The sequence below is a fragment of the Phacochoerus africanus genome, chromosome 14 (assembly GCF_016906955.1).
Source record: "Phacochoerus africanus isolate WHEZ1 chromosome 14, ROS_Pafr_v1, whole genome shotgun sequence".
Lineage (NCBI taxonomy): Eukaryota > Metazoa > Chordata > Mammalia > Artiodactyla > Suidae > Phacochoerus > Phacochoerus africanus.
This window is the reverse complement of record NC_062557.1, coordinates 18619383-18646291: the sequence shown is the minus strand read 5'-3', so window position 1 is coordinate 18646291 and position 26909 is coordinate 18619383. Positions and strand designations below refer to the sequence as shown.

At 46.0% G+C, this 26909-nt stretch overlaps 3 protein-coding genes across 3 annotated transcripts in view; 2 read left to right on the top strand and 1 right to left on the bottom strand.

Annotated features, from left to right (window-relative positions):
- EFTUD2 (elongation factor Tu GTP binding domain containing 2) overlaps positions 1 to 19501 on the bottom strand; it is a 40503-nt gene extending 21002 nt beyond the window's left edge. The window contains exons 1-9 of the mRNA XM_047756869.1: positions 19299 to 19501; positions 15997 to 16105; positions 7378 to 7543; positions 6661 to 6739; positions 5916 to 5991; positions 5381 to 5446; positions 4589 to 4624; positions 2573 to 2663; positions 1264 to 1346 (exon numbers count right to left, since the gene is read on the bottom strand). Coding sequence (XP_047612825.1) covers positions 1264 to 1346; positions 2573 to 2663; positions 4589 to 4624; positions 5381 to 5446; positions 5916 to 5991; positions 6661 to 6739; positions 7378 to 7543; positions 15997 to 16101 — 702 coding nt within the window. The 5' untranslated portion in view covers positions 16102 to 16105; positions 19299 to 19501. The remainder of the gene's footprint in view (positions 1 to 1263; positions 1347 to 2572; positions 2664 to 4588; positions 4625 to 5380; positions 5447 to 5915; positions 5992 to 6660; positions 6740 to 7377; positions 7544 to 15996; positions 16106 to 19298) is intronic.
- Positions 19502 to 19653: 152 nt separating this feature from the next.
- Positions 19654 to 24258, top strand: CCDC103 (coiled-coil domain containing 103). The gene is made up of 4 exons (XM_047756871.1): positions 19654 to 19733; positions 21861 to 22012; positions 22381 to 22513; positions 23340 to 24258. The coding sequence occupies exons 1-4, from the start codon at positions 19707 to 19709 to the stop codon at positions 23769 to 23771; spliced, it is 744 nt and encodes a 247-aa protein (XP_047612827.1). The 5' UTR covers positions 19654 to 19706; the 3' UTR covers positions 23772 to 24258.
- Positions 24259 to 24651: 393 nt separating this feature from the next.
- On the top strand, positions 24652 to 26507 carry FAM187A (family with sequence similarity 187 member A). Its single transcript, XM_047756870.1, has one exon. The coding sequence runs from the start codon at positions 25073 to 25075 to the stop codon at positions 26312 to 26314; it is 1242 nt and encodes a 413-aa protein (XP_047612826.1). The 5' UTR covers positions 24652 to 25072; the 3' UTR covers positions 26315 to 26507.
- Positions 26508 to 26909: the final 402 nt, after the last annotated feature.

The following is a 26909-nucleotide window of genomic DNA, read 5'->3' as shown; positions in this document are numbered from 1 at the left end:
AAAGTGCGTTCTCAGTATCACTACAACTTTTCAGTAAGTTCGAAATTACCCCAAAATGAAGTTAATTTTTAAAAAGGGCAACGCTGGCTCCCTCTGCTGGCTATCTCACCAATGACAACATGAATGAGGTTAGCCAAATTAGCTATTCTTTTTTTTTTTTTTAAGGGCCACAGGAGAGGCAAGGCATATGGAAGTTCTCAGGCTAGGGGTTGAATTGGAGCTGCAACCACCAGACATGGGGTCCAAGCCTCATCTTCTACCTGCACCACACACAGCTCAGGGCAACACTGGATCCTTAACCCACTGAGCAGGGCCACAGTGGGAACTCCAAATTACCTAATCTTTCTATCTAGAAATATAAAAAGCACTCTGGCCCTTTTAACTCCAATCTCTTCTTAGTTTAGACAACTTCACTGACATTTAAAATCCGGAGTTCCTGTTGTGGCTCAGCGGAAACAAGCCTGACTAGTATCTATGAGGACACTGGTTTGATCCCTGGCCTCGCTCAGTGGGTTCAGGATCTGGTGTTGCTGTGAGCTGTGGTGTAGGTTGCAAATACAGCTTGAATCCCTAATTGCTGTGGCTGTGGCATAGGCTGGCAGCTGCAGCTCTCATTTGACCCCTAGCCTAGGAACTTCCATATGCTGCAGTTGTGCCCCTAAAAAGCAAAAAAGTAAAATAAAACAAAATAGAATAAAATCCACTTACAGGAATAAACTCTCCTCCCTCCCTATTATTTACATTTGTCATTCCTGTGTTTTTTTTTTTTTTTTGGTCTTTTTGCCATTTCTTGGGCCGTTCCCTCGGCATATGGAGGGTCCCGGGCTAGGGGTCTAATTGGAGCTGTAGCCACCAGCCTATACCACAACCACAGCAACACCAGATCCAAGCCACGTCTGTGACTTACACCACAGCTCACGGCAACACTGGATCCTTAACCCACTGAGCAGGCCAGGGATCAAACCTGCAACCTCATGGCTACTAGTCGGATTTGTTAACCACTGCGTCACGACAGGAACTCCTCCTGTGTTTCTTAAATGACGAGTCCTATCATCTTGAGCTTCTCTGGGCAGGAAGTGAGGGACTCACTGAGAACTGATTTACACCTTTATTTGCTGCCCTAATTTTAAAGCAAGCATGAGCCTTAATCTCACAGACGCTCACGTTCTCTGGCTCCTGGCTCAGCTCACTCAGAGCTCTGGGCAGTATGTAGGGCAAATATAACAGGGAGAGAGGGGTCCCAAAGGACAGAAGCAGACTCACGCCCTCGGCAGCATCAATGAACAGGACCACTCCATCTGAGATGCGCAAGCCAGCTGTGACTTCATCAGAAAAATTCACATGCCCTGAAAAGCAAATACCAGGTAAGTCGCCACTTGTGTGGACACAGGCTGAGGCACAATCAACTTGTATGTGGTCTGCAGGGCACTGCAAAGCATGTGAACCCACAAAGAGCCCCGTTCCCTTCTCCCCACAGCTCCCTGCAGTGTATAAAATTCCACATTAGGAGTTCCCTGGTGGCCTAGTGGGTTAAGGATCTGGAATTGTCACTGCTGTGGCTTGTGTTCAATCCCTGGCCCAGGAATTTCTGGATGCCATGGGCATAGCCAAAAAAAATTTCCATGTTAGTGTCCCATCCTTGGATTGTGCTTTTACACAGGAGGCCCCCAAACATAAAAAGGAAGAAATGTTTTACCAAGCAGGGCATAATGCATTCCACTCACACCCTAGCTTAGTCTAACCATAAGTGAGTCAAGTTCTGTGGGACAGAAGACAATCTGGAGGCAGAAAAAAAAGGCAAAGGAAGGGCTTTAGCATGGAGCTGGTTCCTGGCAAAGTGCTGCTGCTGGGTATGGGTAGGGGTCAGGGGCTAAGAAGTAGGAGGGCATAGGGCACCTGATGGGGCAAAAGGCCAATTTTCCAGAATTCCCATTGTGACGCAGCAGAAAGAACCTGCTTGTACCCATGAGGATGTGGGTTTGACCCCTGGCCTCACTCAGTGGGTTGGGGATCTGGCATTGCGGTGAGTTGTGGTATAGGTCACAGATGAGGCTCGGATCCTGCACTGCTGTGGCCCCCTAGCCTGGGAACCTCCATATGCCATGGGTGTGGCCCTAAAAAGCAAAAAATAAAAATAAAACAAGAGAAAAAGGCAGCCAAGGGACAAGATATGCTGCTCCATGGCAACCTGTATGTCCCCCAGCCACTGGTAAGTACCCGTGGTCTCCATCAAAAGACTGAGATGGCCTGAGGCTGGGGCCATGTCTGACTCATCTTTGTCACCCCAATGTCTAGCACAGGGACTGACAGGCTGAAATTAATATATGAATAAGATTCCCCCAAATTTAAATAGTCTAGAGCAGAGTCAAGAGAGGAACAAGACAGAAGACCTGGAGCACAGTGCGTGCTAATTAACTGGTTAGAAGCAAAGGAAACCATTAAAAATGAAAATTATCTCAATGAACAGAATGTAAAAACAAAGACATAATGCTCTGTTCTGTTGTAGAAATAGTAGGAGCACAAGAAAAAAATAAGTCAAGTTTTGACAGTAGAAGGTCAAGGAACATCCTACCTGGAGTGTCCATGATATTGAAGAGATAGGATTTTCCTTTGGTATCTGGCAAGACCACTGTCACAGGAGTACTTTTGATGCCAACACCCCTCTGAAAGTCACAGAGAGAGAGAGACAGGATGATCTAGAGCTCATCCTATGCAGGAGGGATTTACTCTGCTTTGGGGGCTTCCCAGTTGCTAGTAAGTTATACTACCGTCTCTCCTTGTAGGGTGTGTGATTTTGTAACCTAGTCCTCTAATCAGAATGACCTTGAAGACAAACTATCTTGGTCTTAACAGCATTTCCCAGGATGGGGGAGACTTGGTTCAAATACAAAAAAGTAAAAATAAAAGAACAAGCAAGCAAAGCAGTGGTAAACCATAATAGGAGAATCCAGTCCTAAAATCTTATCTTCCTCGTACACTATAAATAAAAATAATTAAACATCATATAAGTCAAAAGAAACTATCTGGGTTATTTTAGGTTCCTTTTTTTTTGGCTGTGCCTGTGGCATGTGGAAGTTCCCAGACCACACAAGAGATCAAACCCAAACCAGAGCTGTGATAGCACTGATCCTTAACCTGCTAGGCCATGAGGGAATTCCTAGGGTTTTTTTTTGTCTTTTTGCCATTTCTTGGGCCGCTCCCGCGGCATATGGAGGTTCCCAGGCTAGGGGTTGAATCGGAGCTGTAGCCGCCGGCCTACGCCAGAGCCACAGCAATGCAGGATCCAAGCCACGTCTGCGACCTACACCACAGCTCACGGCAATGCCGGATCATTAACTCACTGCACAAGGGCAGGGATCGAACCTGCAACCTCATGGTTCCTAGTCAGATTTGTTAACCACTGCGCTGCAACAGGAACTCCTTTTTTTTTTTTTTTAAATATAGTGAAAGTTATAGTAGGAGTTGCTGCTGTGGTACAGTGGCTTAAGAATCTGATTGCAGCAGCGGAGGGGCAAGTTCAATTCCCCAGCCCGTCACAGTGGGTTAAAGGATCTGGCATTGTCACTGCTATGGCTTACGTCACTGCTGTGGTGTGGTTTCAATCCCTGGCCTTGGAACTTCTACATGCCACAGTCACAGCTAACACCCAACAAAAAAAAGCCCAACTCCAGTCAAATATATACACACATATATTTTTTAAATAGCTAATATTTGTTGATTGCTTATCATATGCCAGCACCGTTTAGAGTTCCTTTGGTTAGTCAAACTTATACATTTGTGCTTTCCATGTGGTCATTTAAGAGAGACAGAAATAAAGGAGGGGAATTCCCATTGTGGCTCAGCAGAAACGAATCTGACTAGCATCTGTGAGGACACAGGTTTGATCCCTGGTCTTACTCAGAGGGTTAAGGCTCTAGGGCTGCCGTGAGCTCTGGTGTAGGTCGCAGATGCAGCTCGGATCCAGTGGCTACAGTTCCAATTCAACCCCTAGCCTGGGACCCTCTATATGCCATGGAAGCGGCCCTAGAAAGACAAAAAAAAAAAAAATGGAGAAGAGGAAACAGAAGGTGTTAGAGGGGAGGGATAAAGATCCCCTCTAGATGGAAAGACTAACCAGATGGAATGGAAAAGACAGAGATATACGTGCACTCCTTTACAGAGAAAGAGAAGAACAAAGAGAGATGAACCTCTTCTCTAAGGGAAGCTGCCCCTAGGAAGAGCGACATATGGATGGAGTCATCCTGTAGATTTTAAGGATGATGTCATTTTAAAAATCATGTTTGGCTTCTGTATAACTTACAGATAAATATACACATCACCTCTTGGCATCTGCCCCATTAGGCTAAATTAAATCCAGTTAAGGACAGGAGGGTCTCTCCTTTTATCCTACAGTTTGCCTACCCAGCTCTCTTTCAAGTTATAGATCATGCGACGACTGGGAGAAGCAGGGAGATAAAGAGGTTGAGGGATGGGAGTTATGGGGGACGGGTGCTGTATGGGCCAAAACGTTATCATAAAAACTTTCCCTACAAAACCACCACTGCTGGGTCTGGTGTGGCAACAATCAGATTCCCAAAGGCACACTTACCTCTTGCTCTGTGAAGAGGATGTCTGTGTAACACAGCTGAAAAAAGAAAAAAAAACTAGTTACCACCTGAATTCAGATTCCTCCCACCCACAAACCATCAATCACTTCCCCTCACCGGCTCCTAACCTGGGGGCCTCTGGCTCAGGAGGAGAACAGATGGAAGACAAGAGGGTGCCCTACAGAGAGTTCAATGAGACTAGGGCCCTCCCAGGTGGAAAATGCTCCTGGATGGTTTTTTGGGGGGAGTCAGGGAAGTCACTAAGGACCAGAGGTGGCTGGAGAGCTAAATCACATCAAATGCATTGAATTCTGCACAGTGGTAAAGGAAGACACCTCTAGCCTTCACGGAACACCCGCACATCAAAACAGTCAATCTGGCGGAGACTGAACTGTTATTGCACTGAGACTTGCAGCCACACTGGGCCTCATTCACAGGCATTTAAATTTATCATGGAAACAACAAGGTCCAACTGTATTATATTTATAGAGTAGGCTATTAATACTATGACAGGAAAGAATAGGCTATAAAAGTCAGGATATATCAGAACACAGGAGGGATCTCAAGTGCAGAACAGATCATCCAAAAATACTGCAGGTTAATATTCTCTATGTCCCTGAGAAAATTGAAATTATTTTCTTAAGGGCTATTAATAGAAATTACAATTATAAAGCAGCATATTATAGGCATCATTACTTATAATGAGAGTGGGAGGTTAGAAGGAAGGAGAAGGAGAGACACCCCCCTGTGTTCTGAATGGTTCATCCCAAACCCTCCACAGAATTTCTACTTACATCTTGGTCATAGCGCTTTCTGATTTCCGGGTGAGTCTGCTCTATTAAACAATCTACAAAACACGTCTGCAAGGGAAAAGAAAGTTATGTTCTGCTGGCCACAGAGGAAAATCGACTCCACCCTCCCCCAGTTACCAATACACCACACAATTCAGGGATAAGGAGAGGAGGAGGAGAGCAGGGGGGATTATGGGACAACAAAGAAATAAAGAAGCCACGGGATTATTTTCAAATGAAAGATGAAATCTTTCTTGGGCAAGCGTCCTCCAGGAAATGAAAACTTATAAAATAAAGTAAGGCCCAATTTCCCCTCTTCTGTCCAGATGTAGACACAAGGCTCAGGCATGCAAGTGGCTTAGCTTTCCATCTGCTGCTCAGGAAAAGCTGGGATTTCACGGCTCGGTTTCACAATAGGCTCCAGGGAGGCCCTGCAGAGTCAGGTGGTCCAGCCTTATGGCCTCAGACCCCAATCAGTGACTCCTAGGCTGAAAAACTCAGCAGAAACAAAGAGCAACCCTGTTCCAAGTTCCCTCACCTTGCCATGGTGGAGATGGCCACAGAGCGTCACGTTTCTGATGAGCTCCGAGTTATCCATCAGATCTGCCAAGAAACTGAAAGGAGAAAGGAAGAGAGAAAAGGGACTCTGGCAACGGTTTTCAAACAAAGGAGCGGTGCAGAGATGTTCTAGGTATTTTTGGCCAGGAACAATTTTCAGCCCAACTGGAGAATGTTCCAAGGCAGACATGAATTTCTACCCCTACACAGTTCAGGCTTTGGGAATGGAACAGACTCATTTGTGAGGTGACACAATCTTGAAATGTCATGGAGCTTTCAATAGGAAAATAATGACATTTAAAAAGCAAGTAAGGGGGAGTTCCTGTTGTGGCGCAGTGGAAACAAATCCGACTAGGAACCATGAGACTGCAGGTTCAATCCCTGGCATCGCTCAGTGGGCTAAGGATCTGGTGTTACCATGAGCTATGGTGTAGGTCGCAGACGAGGCTCGAATCTGGCGTGGCTGTGGCTGTGGTGTAGGTCAGCAGCTGTAGCTCCGATTAGACCCCTAGCCTGGGAACCGCCATATGCTGAGGGTGCGGCCCTAGTAAAAGACAAAAAAAAAAAAGGAAGAAAGAAAGAAAGAAAATGCTGGCAAATTGTAGGGAGAGTTCTGCTTTCACAATAATTCACTGGCTACTTCAACCACAAACCACCTCCTACCTCCACAAAAAAAATGAACCCATACTGTTTGTGCAGAGAGGCTGCAAGACCTTATAACTTACTCCATTTCATACACTGTGACAGGTAGTGTCTGCTCCATCAGAGTGAATTTCTTGGTTTTCACTGGCTTAATAATGGGTTCTAGGAGAAAAAAAAAAGTAGTGATGTGCAGGTAGGCATAAAACATAAAAACACAGAGCCCTATTCCAACAGACTGAGCTTTCAGAATATACGATATATGACATCAATTTATGTTATTCTCATGGATCACTGAGATTGAGAAAGTCCTGGGAATGCTATTTGGCACGAGACAGTGAGGGTCTTGAATTGTGGAGTGAGGTGTTTGGACTTTATTTTGTGAGAGGAAGAGAGAGGGACTAGATAGAGGATGAGCTCGATATCAGTTCAAAAGCACTCCTTGCATTTAAAAGCTTTCCAGAAGCTCAGTGAAAATTACTAAAGTGGAAAATAAGCACTGTGAAGACTATTTAAAGGAGTTGGTATTGTTTGGATATCAGACCAGAAGAGAACTCAAAGACTGTCTTCAAGCACCTAAATGGATATGAGATTAAAAGAAAGAACCCTCTCTCTCTTTGTAACTCTTATTTGCTAAGTAATAAGCTATGAGTTTTAGTGAATATCAAAATGGGGTTAATTGAATGTCAATCTAGACATAGTACCTGAAAGAGAAACTAATCAGTTCATTCACTGAGCTTTCAAGACAGTTTTCTGGTTTCGGATTCAGCGCTCCCCAGCCAGCGCGGCGCCGCCAGACTCACCGGTGAGAGGCTGCGTGTCCTCCTCCTGAACTATGGTCTCCACTTCGGGGCCGTACACCTCCTCGGCTGTGGGGTAGTACTTCTTGTCCTCATGCAGCACCACCTCCATCCCAGGGTGCTCTTCATCATGATCTCCTACATCATCATCGTCGTCCTCGTCGTCCATCTAAAAGCAAGAGAGCGAAGACGGTTGGAAGGGGTGCGCACTTTTCCTGTTCAATGACCGGCCACATTACACGAGTTAAAAGCAATGGCTCCACACACCTGACAGCTTCTTATCTTGAGTTCTGTGCTAGAGAGTCAGCGGGGCAGGTTCTACTGTGTGATGCGCCACAAAGAGAAGACTAAGCCAGGACTGTGGATGGCTCGCCTGATTCAAACTAACCCTTCCAAAAATGTGCGCCACTGGTTACAAGTGGATGGAGATTGGAGAAAACAAATGGCTTATTGCAACACACTCTTTTAAGGGAAAAAGTAACTTCCTCCACGGGCAGAAATGAGAGGCAGAAACTGGGAACACGTCCATACCTTTAAAATTTTCTCTTAGACTCACAGAATTGTTTTTGAAAAATACCTTTGTGACAGATAAATAACAGGTGTTGGCAAGGATGTGGAGAAACTGGAGCCCTTATACCCTGCTGATGGGAATGGAAAATAGTGCAGCTGCTTTGGGAACAGTTTGTTCATTCTTCAAGATGTTAAATACAAAGTTACCACATGACCCAGCAATCCTGCTCCCAGGTATCTAGGCCAGACAAACAAAAACTTAGGTTCACACAAAAACATAAATAAATATTCATAGTAGCATTATTCTTAATAGTTAAAAGGCAGAAACAACCCAAATGTTGATGGAATGATGCATGGATAAATAAAATGTGGTACATCCATACAATGGAATATTATTTGGTAATAAAAAGAAATTTAATACTTATTCTTGGTACAACATGCATGAACCTAAAATACATTACGCTAAGTAAAAGAAACCAGACACAGGGAGTTCTCTTGTGGCTCATTGGGTTAAAGATTCAGTGCTGTCCCTGCTGTGGCTGTGGGTACATCTGTGGTGTGGGTTCGATCCCTGACCTGGGAACTTCCATATGCTGCAGATGTAGCCAAAGAAAAAAAGGAAAAAAAGAAAGAAAGAAACCAGACACAAAATGGCTCATATTCTACAATTCTGTTTATACGAAATGTCCAGAAAAGGCAAATCTATAGAGACAGAAAATAGACTAGTGTTGCCTAGGGATGGAGCGGGGTAAGAGAACTGGGCAGCAATGGTTACGGGGTAAGAGATTTCTTTCCCAGATGATGAAAACATTTCTACAACTGATTATGATGACGGATGCATGACTAGGAATACCCTAAAAAAAACAGTGAAATATACATAGGAAATGGGTGAATTGTGAGGTATGTGAATTTTTTTTCTTTTGGCCATGCCCATGGCATATGAAAGTTCCTGGGCCAGGGGTCAAACCCGCACAGCACTGACCCAAGCCACTGTAATGACTAGGCTGGATCCTTAACCCACTGGGCCATAAGAAAACTCCTGCATGAATTATACTTCAATAAAACTGTTAAAAAATAACTTCGTAACCTCCATTTTGCTAATACACAGGTAATTAGAAAACAGTCAAGCAAAAACTAAAATCAATTTTATATATATATATTTTAGGGCTGCACCTGTGGCATATGGAAGTTCCCAGGCTAGGGGTCAAATTGGAGCTGTAGCTGCCAGCCTACGCCACAGCCACAGCAATGCCAAATCCAACCAAGCCTTATCTGCGACCTGCACCACAGCTCATGGCAATGCCAGATCCTTCACCCACTGAGCGAGGCCAGGGATCAAACCTGCCTCCTCATGGATACTAGTCAGATTCATTACCACTGAGCCACAATGGGACTCCAATAACACATATATTACACCTTCTACTTTTGATGACTGTGGTCCATCACATACACTAACTTATTTAACCAATACCCTATTTTTTCTTTCCTTCTTTCTTTTTGGCTGTATCCACAGCACACGGAAGTTCTCAGGCCAGGAATGAACCCACTGATGCAGTGACCTATGCCACAGCTGTGGCAATGTTGGATCCTTAGCACACTGTGCCACAGTGGGAACTCTGACCAATCCCCTATTTTTTTTTTTGTCTTTTGTCTTTTGTTGTTGTTGTTGTTGTTGTTACTGCTATTTCTTGGGCTGCTCCCGCGGCATATGGAGGTTCCCAGGCTAGGGGTCGAATCGGAGCTGTAGCCACCGGCCTACGCCAGAGCCACAGCAACGCAGGATCTGAGCCGCGTCTGCAACCTACACCACAGCTCACGGCAACGCCGGATCGTGAACCCACTGAGCAAGGGCAGGGACCGAACCCGCAACCTCATGGTTCCTAGTCGGATTCGTTAACCACTGCGCCACGACGGGAACTCCTTTTTTTTTTTTTTTGTCAATCCCCTATTTTTTAACATTAGAGGTGGTTTCTAATTTCTAGCACTGTAAACATCACTGCAATCAACTACTTTTCATACACATATCTCTGTAAACATCTCTCATCATTTCTTCAGGATAAATCCCAGAAGTAAAACTCATGGGCCAGGAGTTCCCAGCAGAAACGAATCCGATTAGGAACCATGAGATTGCAGGTTTGATCCCTGGCCTCACTCAGTGGGTTAAGGATCCGACACTGCTGTGAGCTGCAGACACGGCTTAGATCTGGTGCTGCTGTGGCTCTGGCATAGCTGGCAGCTATAGCTCTGATTGGACCCCTAGTCTGGGAACCTCCCATATGCCATGGGGGCAGCCCTAAAAAAAAGTGAAACAAACAAACAAAAACTAAAAAAAAAAAAAAAAAAAAAACCCAAAAAATTGCTGGGCCAAAGAGTACACATACCTCAAGGTTTTGATGTGCATCCCTACCCTGCAGAAATGCCTTCACAACTCACACTCTCAGGGGTAGTAGCACATAACAGCACAACACATGTTGGAGTTAGATGAGAGGTCATGTGGCTTATAGTCCGCCGTTCATTCAACAATTTTTTTTTTTTTTTTTTTTGCTTTTTAGGGCCGCACTCATGGCATATGGAGGCTCCCAGGCTTGGGGTAGAATAGGAGCTGTAGCCTCCGGCCTCTGCCACAGCCACATCAGACAGATCAGAGCCACCAGATCTGCAGCTGACACCATAGCTCACAGCAACACTGGATCCTTAACCCACTGAGCAAGGCCAGGGATCGATCCCGCAATCTCATGGTTCCTAGTAGGATTCATTTCCACTGGGCCACGATGGGAACTCCCATTCAACAGATATTTAACAAGCACCTACCCTGTGCCAGGCACTTCTCTGGACACTGCCCTATTCCTCACACATTAGGAATCCTACAAGATGGGAGTTCTTTTTAAAAAAAATTTTTTATTAAGATGGGAATTCTTTAAGGGCTATTCATGTTTGTGTCCTCAGTAAATGAGAAGGGGTGGAAAAAACAGAAGGATCCGGCGCTGCTGTGAACTGTGGTGTAAGTCACAGATGCGGCTCGGATTCCGAGCTGCTGTGGCGTAGGCAGGCGGCTACAGCTCTGATTCGACCCCTAGCCTGGGAACCTCCATATACCACAGGTGCAGCCATAAAAAAGAAAAAACAAAACAAACGAGGTTACCAAAGGGGAAAGGGAGGAAGGGATAGGATAAATCAGGAGTATGGGATTAACAGATACAAAGTGCCATACATTAAAGAGATAAGCAAGGAAGATTTACCATTCAGCAGAGAAAACTATACATATTCAGTATCCTGTAATAACCTATAAATGAAAAATAATTTGAAAAAATATATATAACTGAAGCACTTTGCTGTACACCCAAAACTAACAGAGTGTGTAAATCAACACAACTTCAATCTTAAAAAATGAGAAGGGACGGGATCCAGTTTCTATTAGATAGAAATAAGAACAAATATCCGTAAGAACAGGAGGGAAGGCATATGTCACAGATGCAGAGAGGGGGGTAATTTCACCCAAATTCCAGCACGTCAACTTCTTTCTTATGAACATAAAACTCTCCAGTGGTGAGCCGACTGGCTACCTCCTTCCAGCTCTACACTCTACTTCTATTAAGGGACTCAAGACTATCTTAGCTCTTTTAGCGGCCATATACATCCTACTGCTGGTGGCTTCCAGACAGCTATCAAGCTAGCTCTCTTCGTTCTACACCACTGAATGCATTCTAAATCCAATTATAGGATTTTATGTAATAATTTTCAACTACCTGTAATTATTTCTGAGTGTCCTGACAGCAGCTCAAACTTGACAAGTCTAAAATAAAACCAAACAAGCATCTTTTTCTCATTTCCTTTCCCGTTAATAACCAGCCTTCATCTAGTTATCCCAGCTCCCATCACTCAAACAATGGCCCCAATCTATATCCTTCCACTGTGACGAACTTCTGGCTGGTCTCCACGCCTCCCAAACCTCCCTTCACTGAAGGAAGGATCCCAGCATCCTGCTTTGGTCATGTCACTCCCAGTTCTCCATTCTAGGCTTTCCAGAGTCTGGCCCCTCCTCCTGTTTCACACCCACAGCTGTCCCTTCCAGGGACTGTGCTTCGACCATTAGGAGGAGAAATCATTTCCTCTTAACACACAACCCCTGGGTCCCTGCTCACTCCAGTCCTTTCTAGAAGGTCCTTTCTTCTTCCCTGTCTCCATTATGAAAATCCTATTCATCTCTTGACTGTTACACACCTTGCTAAAAAGTGTTTTTAAAAATCTATGGACCCGATGCGGAGTAGGAGGCCACAGGAATTCGTAATCTGCTGCAAAAAGTAGGAACTAGTACAGCCGTGCTGAAGACTAATTTGACAGCATCAACACATTAAGTATATATATGCTCTGATCATCAGCAACCCTGCTTTTGGAGAAATAACCCAAGGAAATGTTCACACGGTGCATGAAGGGATATATCTGAGAATATTCAATGCAGTATTATCGGTGGGGAGGAAAGGCTGGTGGCAGGTAACCTGGGGCCCTTCACTAAGAGAGTAATAGTAATGCACACCAGGGAGAACTGGGCAGCAACTGAATGCCACAAACTGGACATACCCAAGTGTGGATGGATGTTAAAAATGCATCACTCACCACAAGGCTGAGGGCAAAAGTAAAAAACAGAATGATAACAGGTAATAAGATACCATTTACTTGAATTAAAATTACATAGACTCAAAGACATAGAGAAGAGTCTTGTGGTTGCTAAGGGGAGGGAGGGAGAGTGGGATGAACTGGGAGTTTGGGGTTAGTAGATGCAAACTATTACATTTAGAATGGATAAGCAAGGTACAGCACAGGGAACTATAACCAGTCTCTTGGAACAGACCACGATGCAAGGTAATATAAGAAAGGGGGAGTTCCCGTCGTGGCGCAGTGGTTAACGAATCCGACTAGGAACCATGAGGTTGCGGGTTCGGTCCCTGCCCTTGCTCAGTGGGTTAACGATCCGGCGTTGCCGTGAGCTGTGGTGTAGGTTGCAGACGCGGCTCGGATCCCGCGTTGCTGTGGCTCTGGCGTAGGCCGGTGGCTACAGCTCCGATTCGACCCCTAGCCTGGGAACCTCCATATGCCTCGGGAGCGGCCCAAGAAATAGCAAAAAGACAAAATAAATAAATAAATAAAATAAAATAAAATAAAATACAAGAGCTAGGAAAATATTCTGAAATTAAAATGTAATAAATTTGCTATTTAAAAAAAAAAGAAAGGGAATGTATACATACATGTATGACTACGTCACTTTGCTGTATAGCAGAAATTGGCACACACTGTAAATCAACTATACTTTAATAAAAAATAAATTAATTAATTAAAAAACCCACATGCATACAGTGCAACTATACATGTTTTTTGCAACTCATACAAACAAAGAACACACATACATTAGAATGACTGTGGTTACGAGTATGAGCATAAGATAGAAAAGAAATTAGTGAGTTAAATAAATAAGGGCAGAGCCTTCCATAAGCAATAATACTGTGGAACTAGAATATCATTAACTCAACCCTCTGGACCGAGGTGAAAACATTCACACATTACTTAACCATTTCTTTCTTTTTAAAATTTTTGTTGTTGCAAACAGCATTAGTGAGATATGTCACACTCCACACAATTCACCCATTTTAAGTGCCCTGTTTAACGGTTTTTAGTATACTCAGGGTTGTGCAATCATCACTACAATCAAATTTAGAACATTTTGATCTCCCCCCCAACTCCTGTACCCTTTAGCCATTACCCCCCAATTCCTGCCCCCAACCTGGGCAATCACTAATCACTCTACTTTCTGACTCTACAGATGCCTACCCTTTCTTCAGGTCCACTTCCTCAGATATATTTCTTGGTCATTTCAGCCAGGAATGATCCCTCCTTTCATGATCATGTATTACTATAGATACAAGTTAGGATCACTTAACTGGTGCTTGTCCTTCCCTGTTTCGGATTATAAGCATCTCTGCACTGCATGTCCCCTGCCAAGCAGCAGGTTCCTGGAGAGCAGGGATAGCGCCTTGGCTCTTTTCTGCACCACATCTCTTGCAAGTAGTTAAGTGCTCTATAAATATTTAATGAATGAATGCTTGGACTTTATTTAACCCAGAATTCAAGTTTGTTGAGATCACTCTGAATTTAGATTCCGTTATGCAATGTAACAGTTTATGTCATGTGCAAAGTTTATAAATCTCTCTTCTCTAGTTTCACCTAAGTCATTGATAAAAAGGTTGGAAAGGATGGGACCAAGCATGCACAGATGCTTGGGGCATGTCACAAGAACTCTGGCGGTGATCCAGTAATCAACACTCTTTGGGTCCCACTGTTCAGTTGGCTGGGACCTCTCCCAATCATACTGTGACTCAGCCCATTTTCTTTCCACAAGGACATCATGAATTACAGTGGTAACCTTGGGAAGGGCCCTGATATGAAATGAGGACCAAAGAAGACTTTCTATTTGGTCTGCATGAAACTGGATTCATGAATTACTTGTGCAATGAAAAAAAATCTCTTTAAAATAGTATCTTAAAGAGAAAAAAATTGGTTTATTAAAAAAAAATACTTCAAACGCCCTGTCCAAATCAAGAGACATAATATCCACAGCATACATACCCACGACCTATATCTAGCTTAATATCTCAAGCTAGTAACTGAATCAAGAGAAATTTATTTTTTGTTTCTTTGTTTTGCCTGGACCTGTGGCATGCAGAAGTTTCTAGGCCAAGTATTGAACCCAAGCCACAGAAAGACAATACCAGATCCTTAACCTGCTGAGCCACCAGAGAACTCCAAGAGAAGTTTATTTTTATAAAACTCATACTAGTGGAGTTCCTGCTGTGGTGCAGTGGGTTAACGATCCAGCCTGTCTCTGTGGAGGTGCCAGTTCGATACCCAGCCCAGCGCCAGGGGCTAAGGATCTGGGGTTGCTGCAGCTGTGGTATATGTCACAGCTGCAGCCGGGATTCGATTCCTGGACTGGGAACTCCAAATACCACAGGAGCAGCCGGGAAAGAAAAAAACAAAAACAAAAACAAACCCCACAAAACAAACAAAAAACCCCCTTGTACTAGCTTCCTAAGTGTGCAACAGTCATCTGCTCTGCAATTCCTTCCATGATTTTTACTACGGGTGCATATTACATGTACCAGTTTTTGGCTTATCTCCAAATAATGCAGAATGCAGCGGCTTATCTCCACCTTTGAAAAGTAGGACGAGTTGCCTGAACCACTATCTACCACCATGGCCACTCCCCATTTGCTTAAAGATGACCTCGGTAGTTCTCAGCTTACCTCCCTGCAAGGTCTCCCTCGCCCTCCCACCCACGATGTAATTCATCTGGCCCAGAGATTGGAATGCATCTAAAGGTACCAGCTACTCCCTTTTCACCTCACCTGTATGGCTTCACTTTTCTTTTTCCAGTGTCTACTCTATTTTTTCTAGCTTGAAGGATATTTTCTCAGGTGGAGAAGACAAACGGCAGCCAGGACTTCTGTCCTCCTTTCCTGCTCTTTCATTAATATCAAGCCTCCACTAATGAGCAGTGGGCCTATCTACTTCTTCCTCATCTTGTTCTAAAAAACTGTTAAAACACAAAAGCCTTATTTGGCATCTTTTGTAAGCCTCAGACCATTCAGAACTTCATCCCCCATAACTCTCCTAAGAAGAGTCATAGAAATCTATGCCTCCCTTTTCTATTGCTTCCATGTATCTTTCAAAACCCCAGTTCATGAGGGAGTTTCCAGGGCAGTGGCATTTGAAAAAGTTGACTACCTTTGATAAGTTGGAATTATTCATGACTGCCAAAAGGCACTTCAAACAAATGGACAAAGGACAACTACCAGATGAACTAGAGCTCAAGAGTATAAAACCACCTTACCAATGAGATTACCTTATGTTCTCCTTTGGAACTTCAGTAGCCAAGCTTTCTTGGGGCGGTGTAAGACCCGAGTAAGTCATAATAATGATAAAAAGGGCAACGTTAGAGCTATACACAGGGTATTCTGTGAGCACAGAGGATTCATTACTTTATTACTTTTTCTTTTTTTTTTTTACTTTGTTGCTTTTTTGAAAAAGAGAGAACTGGAAAAAGTTATTTATTTGTTTTACCTCATCAAGATCTTTGGTCTCTCTGCCCAATTCATCATCATCTTCATCAGAATCAAGCTCTGGTCCAATATAATTCCCAAACTCATCATATAAGTCAGTATCCATGATGCTAAAATTCAAAAAGAGAAGTTAGATGCTGGCAAGGTGATCAAGGCCTCCACCCGAGCCGATGGTTGACCACATCCCGTCACACAAATCTCCTCTGCAGTGACGTCAACCAGACTCCTCTTCCCAAGTCCTGCACATTCACCTCCTCTCGGTACTCACTGGCCCTTTCTACACACTTTTCTCCCAATTCTTTTTTTCAATACTAAAAAAAAATTAAATAAATAATTTAAAAATAATACCAGAAAGTCACAAAAAGAGCACCAGTAAGTTTCTTTTTCCTAAATTATTTGAGAATAAGTTGCTGACACAATGTCTCATCACTGCCCAAAACTTCAGGGCAGGAGCTGACAAACTACAACCTGTGGCCAAATCTGGCCTGCCAACTGTTTCTATACAGCCCCAAAGGTAAGATGTTTTTCATATTTCTAAGCGATTGGAAAAAAAATTCCAAAGAGCAATATTTCATGATACACAAAAATTAGTTATATGAAATTCCCATCTTGGGTCTATAAAAACAGCTTCGTTGGAACACAGCCATGCTCATTCTTTTATATTGGCTGTGGCTGCTCTCACACTCTAACAGCAGAGTTGAGTAGCTGTCACTGAGACCATATGGCCCACAAAGCCTAAAACATTTACTAGCTGGTCCTTAACAGCAAAAGTTTGCCTAACCCTTGCTTTAGCGTGTGTGATTCCTACAAACAAGGACATTCTCCTACATAACCACGATATAATCACCAATATCAGAAAATTTATATTGACACATTACTGCCACCTAATCCACAGGCCCCCATTCAAGCTTCACAAACTGTTCCAACAGAGTCCTGGACAGCAAAGGATCCAATCCAGAGTCCATGTTTGTGTTTAGCTGATGTGTCTTTAGTGTCTGTCTTTTTTTCTTTTTTTGGCCTTGCCTGTGGTATGCAGAAGTTCCCAGGCCAGGGATTGAACCCACACCACAGCAGTGACAATGCCAGATCCTTAACCCACTGCACCACCAGGGAACTCCTTTAGTGTCTTTCAGTCTGGAACAGTTCCTCACTCTTTCCTTGATTTCTGTGATTGGACACTTTTGAAGATTATAGGCTAGTGAGTTTGTAGAACGTCCCATAATTTGGCTTTGTCTGATGTTTCAGCATGGTTAGATTTAGGTTATGCATTTTGGGCAGGAACATCATAGAAATGATGCTGTGTTAAGAGCATTTCCTATCAGGTGGCACATGATTTTGATTTGTCCCATTGATGGTGATGCTAACTTAATCCCTTGATTGCAGTGGTGTCTACTAGGCCTTTCCACTGTAAAATTACTTATTTTCTCTTTGTAATTACTAAGTATTGTGGGGTTGTCTCTACTTCAATTATTGAGATTCTTTTCAAAGTTCAAATGCCTCTTTCAAGCCTTCCTACAGCCTCAATTTCTTATTCTCCTATACTGCTTATTTCTTCTTTTGTGTCCTTCTCAGCCTTTAATTCTGTCCTGAATGGTAGTTAACTTACCAATTACTCTAACAACTCAACAGCTTACAAGTAATAAACAATAGACCAAAGCATGGATTAATGGGAAGGGCTCCGGAGGTGGAAGACTCCAGATATGAATCCAAACTGTCACTTAATAACTATGTCACTTCAGGTAAGTTAGTCACCTCTCCAAGCTTGAGTCCTCATTTGGAAAAACGAACCGATTAATCCTCATTGCATTAGGGGTTATGAGAGTTAAATAAAATAGTCTGTGTAAAGAATTTGTCACATTTGACTAGGCACAATAAATGTCAGCTGGCATTGTTTTTTGGCCATTTTTTTTTTAATTTTAATTTTTTTGTCTTTTGTCCTTTTAGGCCTGCACCCACAGCATATGGAGGTTCCCAGGTTAGGGGTCTAATCAGCACTGTAGCCATCGGCCTACACCACAGTCACAGTAATGCAGGACCCGAGCCACATCTGCAATCTACACCACAGCTCACAGTAACGCTGGATCCTTAACCCACTGGGTGAGGCCAGGGTTCGAACCCGCAACCTCATGGTTCCTGTTCGGATTTGTTTCCACTTCACCATGACGGGAACTCCTGGCCATTCTTGAATATAGGAATTCCGTGTTCTTTGTGCCCACTACCAATCCCCAAAACAGCACCTCACATAAGTAGGAACTGGATAAAGGTTAACTGAATGATATGTTTAATTTTAAGATATTGATATTTCTTGCATGAGGTTAATCCCTCCACCTCCCTCAGTGCCCCCTACTGAGAGCTGACTGTGGATAAAATAAAGAATTAAGAACTCCAAGCACTAGTAATTAAATGAAATTATTACAGAAAGTTTCATATGCATAAAGATTCTTTTTAGCTCCAAAGAACTATCACATCCTTGCTCATTTCATTCTCCCAAAACACCTATGAAATGACCTTATTTCTGCTTCAGGACCACTGCACTTACTATTCTCTTTTGAAATGCCCTTCCCTTGGACATGCATAGTTAGTTGTTTCTTCATCTCACTGTCTCTACTAAAATGTCACCTCTGAGAACCCTTCCCTTGTCACTGTAAAAAAAAAAAAAAAAAAAAGCTCCCCATACACACACTCTGCAATCCTCGCTTTCACTGTTTTATTGTTTTTATTAATGTTTACCATTAGCTAACACATATCTGTTCATGTATTTATGTCATCTCTCCAAATACAGCTTAAGCAAAAACTTTGGATTTGTTTTTTGTTTTTTTCACTTAGAGAGGTGTCCGGCACAAAACAGAACCTCAGTAAATATTTGTTGAAAGACTAAATGAATGGCTCCAACAAGCAAAGAGAAGATAGTTGGCTTGCTCACAGTTGCACAAAACTAGTGAGCTTCGGTACTAAACTTCACTGCAGCTTCCCGCTACATTCCAAGTTTCTCAAAGGAATACAGAGTAAGGGCCAAGGGAGCTTGGTAGAGAAGGGGTGAAGAGGGCACAGATGGAAGAGGGAGTGAGACAGGGGAATGGACAGTGAGAGAACGGCCAGAGAAGGAGTTTTATAAATAGATGACACTGAGGGAAAACCGGAATCCGTGTGTGTTGCGGGGAGTTCATTCCCTTTCCCGCTCCACGCCTCAATTCACCCATTTGTAAAGTAAAAGTGGCAAACCGCATGTAACGTTTCTTCCAGATATGACATTTCCCATCCCATCGCAGCGACCTCGCCACGCTTTGACCAGGGCCAACTCACCTCCCGTTGCTGGGCCAAAAACACCAAGTCTGCCGCCTGAGGCCTTGCTTCCGCCCCACGCCGCCGCACCACCTGCGCCCGCCGTCCGGAAGGACCCCGCAGACGCAGTGGTCGCGTTTCTGCCACGGAGGACAGCCCTCTGCCTGAGAACCAGCTTGGAGGAATGGCGGCCGCGGATACAGGAACTTGCAGGACAGAGTTGTGGGTCCCCAAACCGAGGCGTAGACTGCTCCAAAGAAAGCGAGGCCTGAGGGAAGAGTGAATCTGATCAGGCGCCCCGGGGCCACCCTGACGTGGGGCCTTCGAGCAGGTCACGTGGGCGGGCCTGTTGAAGCAGTTGCTGGGCAACCACAGCTGCTGGGCGTGGTCTACGTCGAGCCGTTTTGGTTTGGGATCCCTAAAGAAAGAATGGAAACCAAGGCCGGGGCTGCTGGGGTGAAGTTCAGGGGGCGGGAGGGTTAGGTATTGTACTTACTCACTGAGTGGGGAGGGCTCAGGATTGAACAGGAACCGGATGACCTGAGTTCAGTTCCTGGCCAGCCCAGCCTCCTCCTTGGTGTTCCGCTTACTGTGTTGGGGTGGAGGGGGAGGGCTCCGGGCTTGTTGATCTGCTTTCCTGCCCTAGGGCTGTTGATGATGACTTCACCACCTAATCTAGCTCAAAGCTCTAAATTCTTTGGAGTTTGAGGTTTAAAGGAGTCTCACAGCAAGTAAATGCCAGAGTCAAGATTAGAACCCATATAGGTGATCTCCTTACGGAACGGATTAATCAACCTCAGATACGCGGAGGCTGCAGAAATACAGTGGCAGAACTAAAGAGGTTACCCAAGTACCCCGGGACCTGTGCTCTAGCCCTGGTCTGGACAGAGGGATTTGGGAATGGGGATCATTGAGTCCCCTCTTCTACCACATCTAATTGATTTCCTGTTCAGCCATTGCATCTGGTTTGGGTTGAAAGTATGTTCCTTGTTAAAGACATTTAACAATGGGTACAATTTTATCCCTGGACCTAAGAGTCATTTATAAGGGAGTTCCCATCGTAGCTCAGCGGAAACGAATCTGACTAGTGTTCATGAGGACACGGGTTCGATCCCTGGCCTCGCTCAGTGGGTTAAAGGATCTGCTTTCCTGTGAGCTGTGTGTAGGTCGCAGACGTGGCTCGGATCTGGCATTGCTGTGGCTGTGGCATAGGCTGGTGGCTACAACTCCTATTCGACCCTTAGCCCGAGAACCTCCATATGATGCGGGTGCAGCCCTAAAAAGACAAAAAAAAAAAAAAAAAGAAGAAGAAAGAAAAGAAAAGAAAAAGAAAAATCGAATTCAAATAAAGATGGTTCAAATGAAGGGGGAAAAATATATATAAAAGGAATCAGTTATAATAGTTCTGCTTTGGCGTGAGAGGCTCTATCACAGCTCACTATGGAATGACCCATGTGGAAGCAGGAAGGGGCTGAATTCTGAAATCCAAATAAATGCTTCCTCAGCCAAAGCACCAATGCTAAAATATTTTTAGAGACAGAATAAAAACAAATGAAAAATTAGAAAAAAAGAATGAAAAATTGCCATTTGCAACAACACTTAGAGGGTATTATGCTAAGGGATTATAGGATACCACAGGGAATTATAAGTCGGACAAAAATATTGTATGATTTCACTTATATGTGAAGTCTAAAAAAACAAACGAACAAACAAAACAAACATTTATAGACACAGAGAACAAACTGGTGGTTGCCACAGGGGAGGGGAGTAATGGGATAGGCGAAATAGATGAAGGCAGTTAAGAGGCACAAACTTCCAGGAGTAAAATAAGACATAGGAACATAATAACACAGAATAGGGAATATAGTCAATAATATTGTTGGGAGTTCCCTGGAGGCCTAGTGGTTAAGGATCTGGCATTGTCACTGCTGTGACTCGAATCACTGCAGTGGTGTGAGTGCAATGCCTGGCCTGGGAACTTCTGCATGCTGTGAGCACAGCACACCCCCCGAAAAAATAATTAAGTTATTACAATTCTGGGGGGAGTGAGCCCAAAGCATACGGAAGTTCCTGGGCCAGAGATCAGATCTGCACCACAGCGGCCACTCAATCTACAGCAGTGAAAATGCTGGATCCTTAACGTGCTGAGTCAGCAGGGAACTCCCTGGAATAACTTTGAATGATGACAGGTGGTAATTAGACTTATCATGGTGATCATTTCACAATGTATATATCAAATCACTATGTTGTACACCTGAAACTCGTATAACATTGTATGTCAATTATACTTCAATTAAAAAATACTTTTAGAGGCAGAGAACAAAATTAAGGCAGGGCACTAAATTGAAATTCAAGACACTGTTTTCAGTGACAAGTCTTAAGCGAAAACTCACTATGTAATGCCCCTCTGTAAAAGAGAGAACTAGATTTTTAGGCTTTTGTCACACTCTCCAAGGTAAGTAACACGATATCCAAAGTGTTTTGGAGTCATTTTGTGGGCTGGCAAAGAATCCAGATGCACCCCCCCCACCCCCACCCCTGATATTGACCTTCAGCTGACACTCATTCCCTTTGCCTTCGCAGGCACAGGCCATGGAAAGGAATGACATTATTGACTTTAAGGCTCTGGAGAAAGAGCTGCAGGCTGCCCTCACTGCTGATGAGAAGTACAAACGAGAGAACGCTGCCAAGTTACGGGCAGTGGAACAGAGGGTGGCTTCCTATGAGGAGTTCAGGTTGGCTTAATGCCCTTTTTCTCAGGCGCCCCTGTAATGATTTACAATAGTAGATAAGAGCATGTGCTTTGGAGTCAGACAATTCTGGGCTCTGTCCTGGCCCTGCTCTCTACTACCTGTGTGATCTTGTGGAAGTTATTTTACTAATCTGAGCCTCTACTCCTCATCTGTAAAAGAGATGCATAGAAGATTCTGAGCACAATGTCTGGCATCTGGGAAGTGCTCAAAGGTTGTCAGCTATTGCTGCTGTTGTTACTATTGTCATATTGGCTTGCCAGCAGGTACAGCCTATATTATGGAAAATCCAGCCATCTCACACCTATAGGCAGCATTGGGTCTTTCCCCTAATCTCCGTCCTTTGCCCACAGGGGTATTGTCCTTGCATCACATCTAAAGCCACTGGAGCGGAAGGACAAGATAGGAGGGAAGAGGACTGTGCCCTGGAATTGTCACGCTGTTCAGGGAAGGCCCTCCCAGGACGACACCACTGAAATCTCTCCGGTAGGTGGGTCCCAGCTTTATCCTCTGCCCTAAATCTCCAATCCTGTCTTCTTTTTCTCTTTTTTTGGCAGCACCCATGGCATATGGAAGTTCCCTGGCCAGGCATAGAATCCAAGCTGCAGCTTCTACCTATGCCACAGCTGCAGCAACACCGGATCCTTTAACCCACTGTGCCACAGCGGGAACTCGAATCCTATCTTCTTACAACACATACATTTTTCTCATTTATCTCATTAAGCCAACAGAGGCAGTTTTCTGCCTTCAGTCCCAGAAAGAAAAGTAACTAGTGAGTGGCGAGGCTGAAAGAGGGCAGAACAAGTCAGAAAGGTGGGTTTGGCCGGTCCTTTCAATCAGCCTAGTGGCTTGCACTCCCAGCTCAGATTTGGGTTGCTCTGCCTTGGGTTACATGCTATAAAGTATATGATCCTCTGGCAGTGCTGGGAGGGAGAGCCAGCCTGTCAGATTCTGACACCCATCTTGAGTTCCTTTCTCTCCTCCTGAGGTTTCCAATTACCTCCCCCTCTACCCCCCTCTCAGAGTAAACTGACTTATTGTCCTAGAGCCGGGCTATATCCACATTCATCAATAGGAAAATCCTGGTACAACTGAGAATCTCCAATCATAGCCTGGGTTCCTTGGGAGCCTCCCTCCCCCTCCCATCCCCAGTTCCCTCATCTGAAAATGAGACCCACAGGGCCCATAGCCTTGGCAGTGCTCAGAGAGTGGTACCAGAGCTCAGATGAAAACCCGCAGACTCCGCCTCCCTCTTACGGTCATACAGCAGCTGGAAGAGCTCTGGACTCTCTTTCCTTCCTTTATGATCCAGGAGAAAACGCTCTTCCAGCCTGAGACCTCAGCTGAGTTCTACCGTGATTGGCGGCGATACTTGCCGACCGGGCCAGAGCGCTACGAGGCCCTGCTGCGGCTCGGGGGTCCAAAGCTGGGCCACCTCTTCCGGATGGACGTGGGGTTTGGACTCCTAGGGGAGATGCTGGTGGTGCTAGCTGATCATGTGAGGCCGGCTGACGGGTCAGTGGTGCTGGGGATCCTGCACAGCCTGGCCGGCACCGGGCGCTTCACCTTGAACCTGAGCCTGATGAGCCATACCGAGACAGAGAGCTGCAAAGCCTTGTTTCAGAAGCTGCAGGCCATGAGTGCCCCCAGCCTGGAGGGGCAGGATCTGGGGGAGCAGCCTGGTGGGCTCCGGGAGGAGGAGAGTCTCCTACAAGAGCTGCTAAGGCTGTACCGGGTGGAGTGATGGGACCTGTTACCTTCAGAGGCCCCCCCAGTGGTCACTGGAGGCAATTTTTGGTTGTTGCCTTGGGGGTTCTGCAGAACTGTAATGAAGGGACCACACCCAGTTCCCTTGTAGACTGGGAATTTTCACAGCAAAAGCAGGAATTGAGTCTTCCCTTCTCCTCCAGCCTCTGGGGCTCCATGTTCTGACCTGTGTAGATCCACAGGATGGTCAAGGGCCCAAGAAGTTGAAAGAGTTTTGCTTCCCACCCTTAAAGTCTGCCAGGTTGCTGGCCCATGACCCTGAGAGATGGGTGTGCGCCCAGCCAAACACTGGCACCCCCAGTTACAGCCTCCGCTCAAAAAAGGAAAAAGCCAAATTGTTAATCTTCCATGGTAAACAAATACTGATCTCCATAGCTCTTTATTTTTATTTTTCCCATAGCGCTTAACAGGAGTATGTGTAACCGAAAACGAATGAATAAACATTTAATAGAGAAAGGATAAAATGCTACCTCATATGAGGTACAGTTATTTTTTCCCAGGGGCCGAGTTCCGTGTAGGTTGGGCCTGGGAAACTCCCAAGCTATCAGCTCAGATCCAGCCAGCCTCCCAGGCTTCTTCAGATGTCCAGATGAGCAGGCAAAGTGGTTTCCTTCATGGAGTTCCTGTTGTGGCGCAGCTGAAAGGAACTCGACTAGGAACCATGAGGCTGTGGGTTTGATCCCTGGCATCGTTCAGTGGGCTAAGGATCTGGCATTGCTGTGAGCTGTGGTGTAGGTCACAGACACGGCTCGGGTCCCATGTTGCCATGGCTCTGGCGTAGGCTGAGGCTACAGCTCCAATTGGACCCCTAGCCTGGGAACCTCCATAAGCCGTGGGTGCAGCCTTAAAATGCAAAAAAAAAGGTTTCTTTCAACTCCTGGATTAACCAAAGGGAAGACCTTTCCACCAGGTGGGTGGAACAGGGCCTGGAGCAGAGAGGCAGAGATTTCCCTGTCCTGGTGTCTGGGGCCTTGCCTCTCATTCTGACCTCCCCTGACCCATTCTTGGGTGAGTGCTAGTGTTCTAGAAAGGGGAGAGAGGGCCAGGTTCTAGAATGGTTTCCCTCAAGATCATGTCTGGTATGTTCGAAGCGCATCTCCTACAGCAACTGGGAGTAAATCGCCCGGTCCTCAGTGGCTTCCTCTCCAGATGGCTGCTGTTTTTCCTGGCTGCTTAATCTTCTCCTCACGCTGATGTCTCCTCCCAGAAGTGATTTCTAGAAGCTCCCCAGGCCATCAGTCATTCTCCCCCCCACCCCGACCCTTCCCTTGTGCAGGCATGAACCCGGTCCACACCACTGTGCTCCTGTGTGTGTGGGGGAGTCTCCAGGCCTTTGAAATTGTGGAGAAGGAGAACATTTTTCAGAGGACGCCCTGCCCGGCTTTCCTGATGTTCGACAATGCAGCTTACCTGGCCGACATGAGCTTTGAGCTCCCCTGCCACTGCAAGCCCGAGGAGGTGGCTGCGGTCGTCTGGTACTATCAGAAGCACCTGGGTAGCAGCCACAGCAAGGTGCTGACGGACTTCGATGGACGGGTGCTGACCGAGGCGGCGCAGGTGCGCGTGGGCAGCGACATGCTGGTCCGCTTCAGCATCCGCATGTTCAGCCTGCTGGTCTTCCGGGCCCAGCCCGAGGACTCGGGCTTGTATTTCTGCGGCACCCGCAAGGGGGACTACTTTTACGCCTACGACGTGGACATCCAGAGCGGTGAGGGCATGGTGGCCACCTTCAAGGACCAGGGCCAAGAGCCCTTCGCAGACGAGTACCACGGGAGCCTCCACGTCTTCACCACCTTCTGGGAGTGGACCCCCTGCGACCGCTGCGGGGTGCGCGGGGAGCAGTGGCGCATTGGCCTGTGCTACCTGCAGAGCCCGGACCTCTCCCCTCGCTACCGCCGGACGCTGCCTGACGTGGTGTCCTGTGGCTCCCGGGCCGTGCCGAGGCCGCTTCGGGCCAAGGTCGGCGACCACACCCCCGAGCTGCTGGTGCGGAGCTGCCTGGTGCCCTGCGAGACGACGAAGATCCAGAAGGGCGTGATGGCCATCTTCAACTACGTGTCCAAAGTGGGCAGCCGGCCCTGGCTGCCCCAGGTCCCCATTCAGTTCCACCAGCAGAGACTGGGCCACGGACTCATCATCTCCTGCCCCGGGGCCCGGCCGGAGCACGCCGTGGCCTGGGACAAGGACCGCCAGTACCTCTACCGCACGCAGTACCTGCGGGGCGTCAACCGGTCCATGAGGGTGTTCATCGACCACGGCAACCATCTCCACATCCGCTTCACTCGGCTGGAAGACCGGGGCATCTACTATTGCTGGCGGCAGGGGGAGCGCATCGCTGGGTTCCGACTGGGCGTGACACAGCGAGGCCGCTACCCCGCCTCCTTCTCCGACCCCGAGACTCGCGCCGCCCTGCGGCTCACCCTGATAGGCTACCTGCTCATCACGGCCGTCTTCGTCACCGTTCACCTCTGTCGTTGCTGCTGTCACTTATTTCGCTATTGGCCCGACCTCTCCCCCTAGCTCTGGTTGTGCTCAGATACGTTTTGTTAAATGATACCGGGTGCCTCTGGGTGGGCGTCCTGGGCTGGCACATGTGGACAGAGTTGTTAGCTCTAACGGGCTCCCCACTTTCGCAAACCAGTCTGGGTCTGGATCTGGGAAGTGGGGAAGCCTAAGGCAGGTGGGAGGCGGGGGACTGAGGCCCAGGATGGAAGTAGCCATGGGTCTTCTGACTTCACATTCTGAGAAAAAAGACGAAAACCTAATATTCATCAGCTGTTTGGTGTTGAACGGTGTTTGAGGTGCTTTATTGTCTTGCCTTGGAGGATTGCCAAGTGATTACTGCTTGAATTGGGGCTAGCAGAGAGAGGAAGAGAAAAGTCGGGGTACCTAGTATATACCCTCTTTGCCTTCTTTCCCAGCCTCATCCCAGGATTGGCAGGTAGAAATGGTGGGTTTGGAAATAAGGGTAGAGAGGTTCCCGTCATGGCGCAGGGGAAACGAATCCGACTAGGAACCATGAGGTTGCAGGTTTGATCCCTGGCCCTCCCTCAGTGGGGTAAGGACCTGGCGTTGCTGTGAGCTGTGGTGTAGGTCCAAGATGCGGCTCAGATCC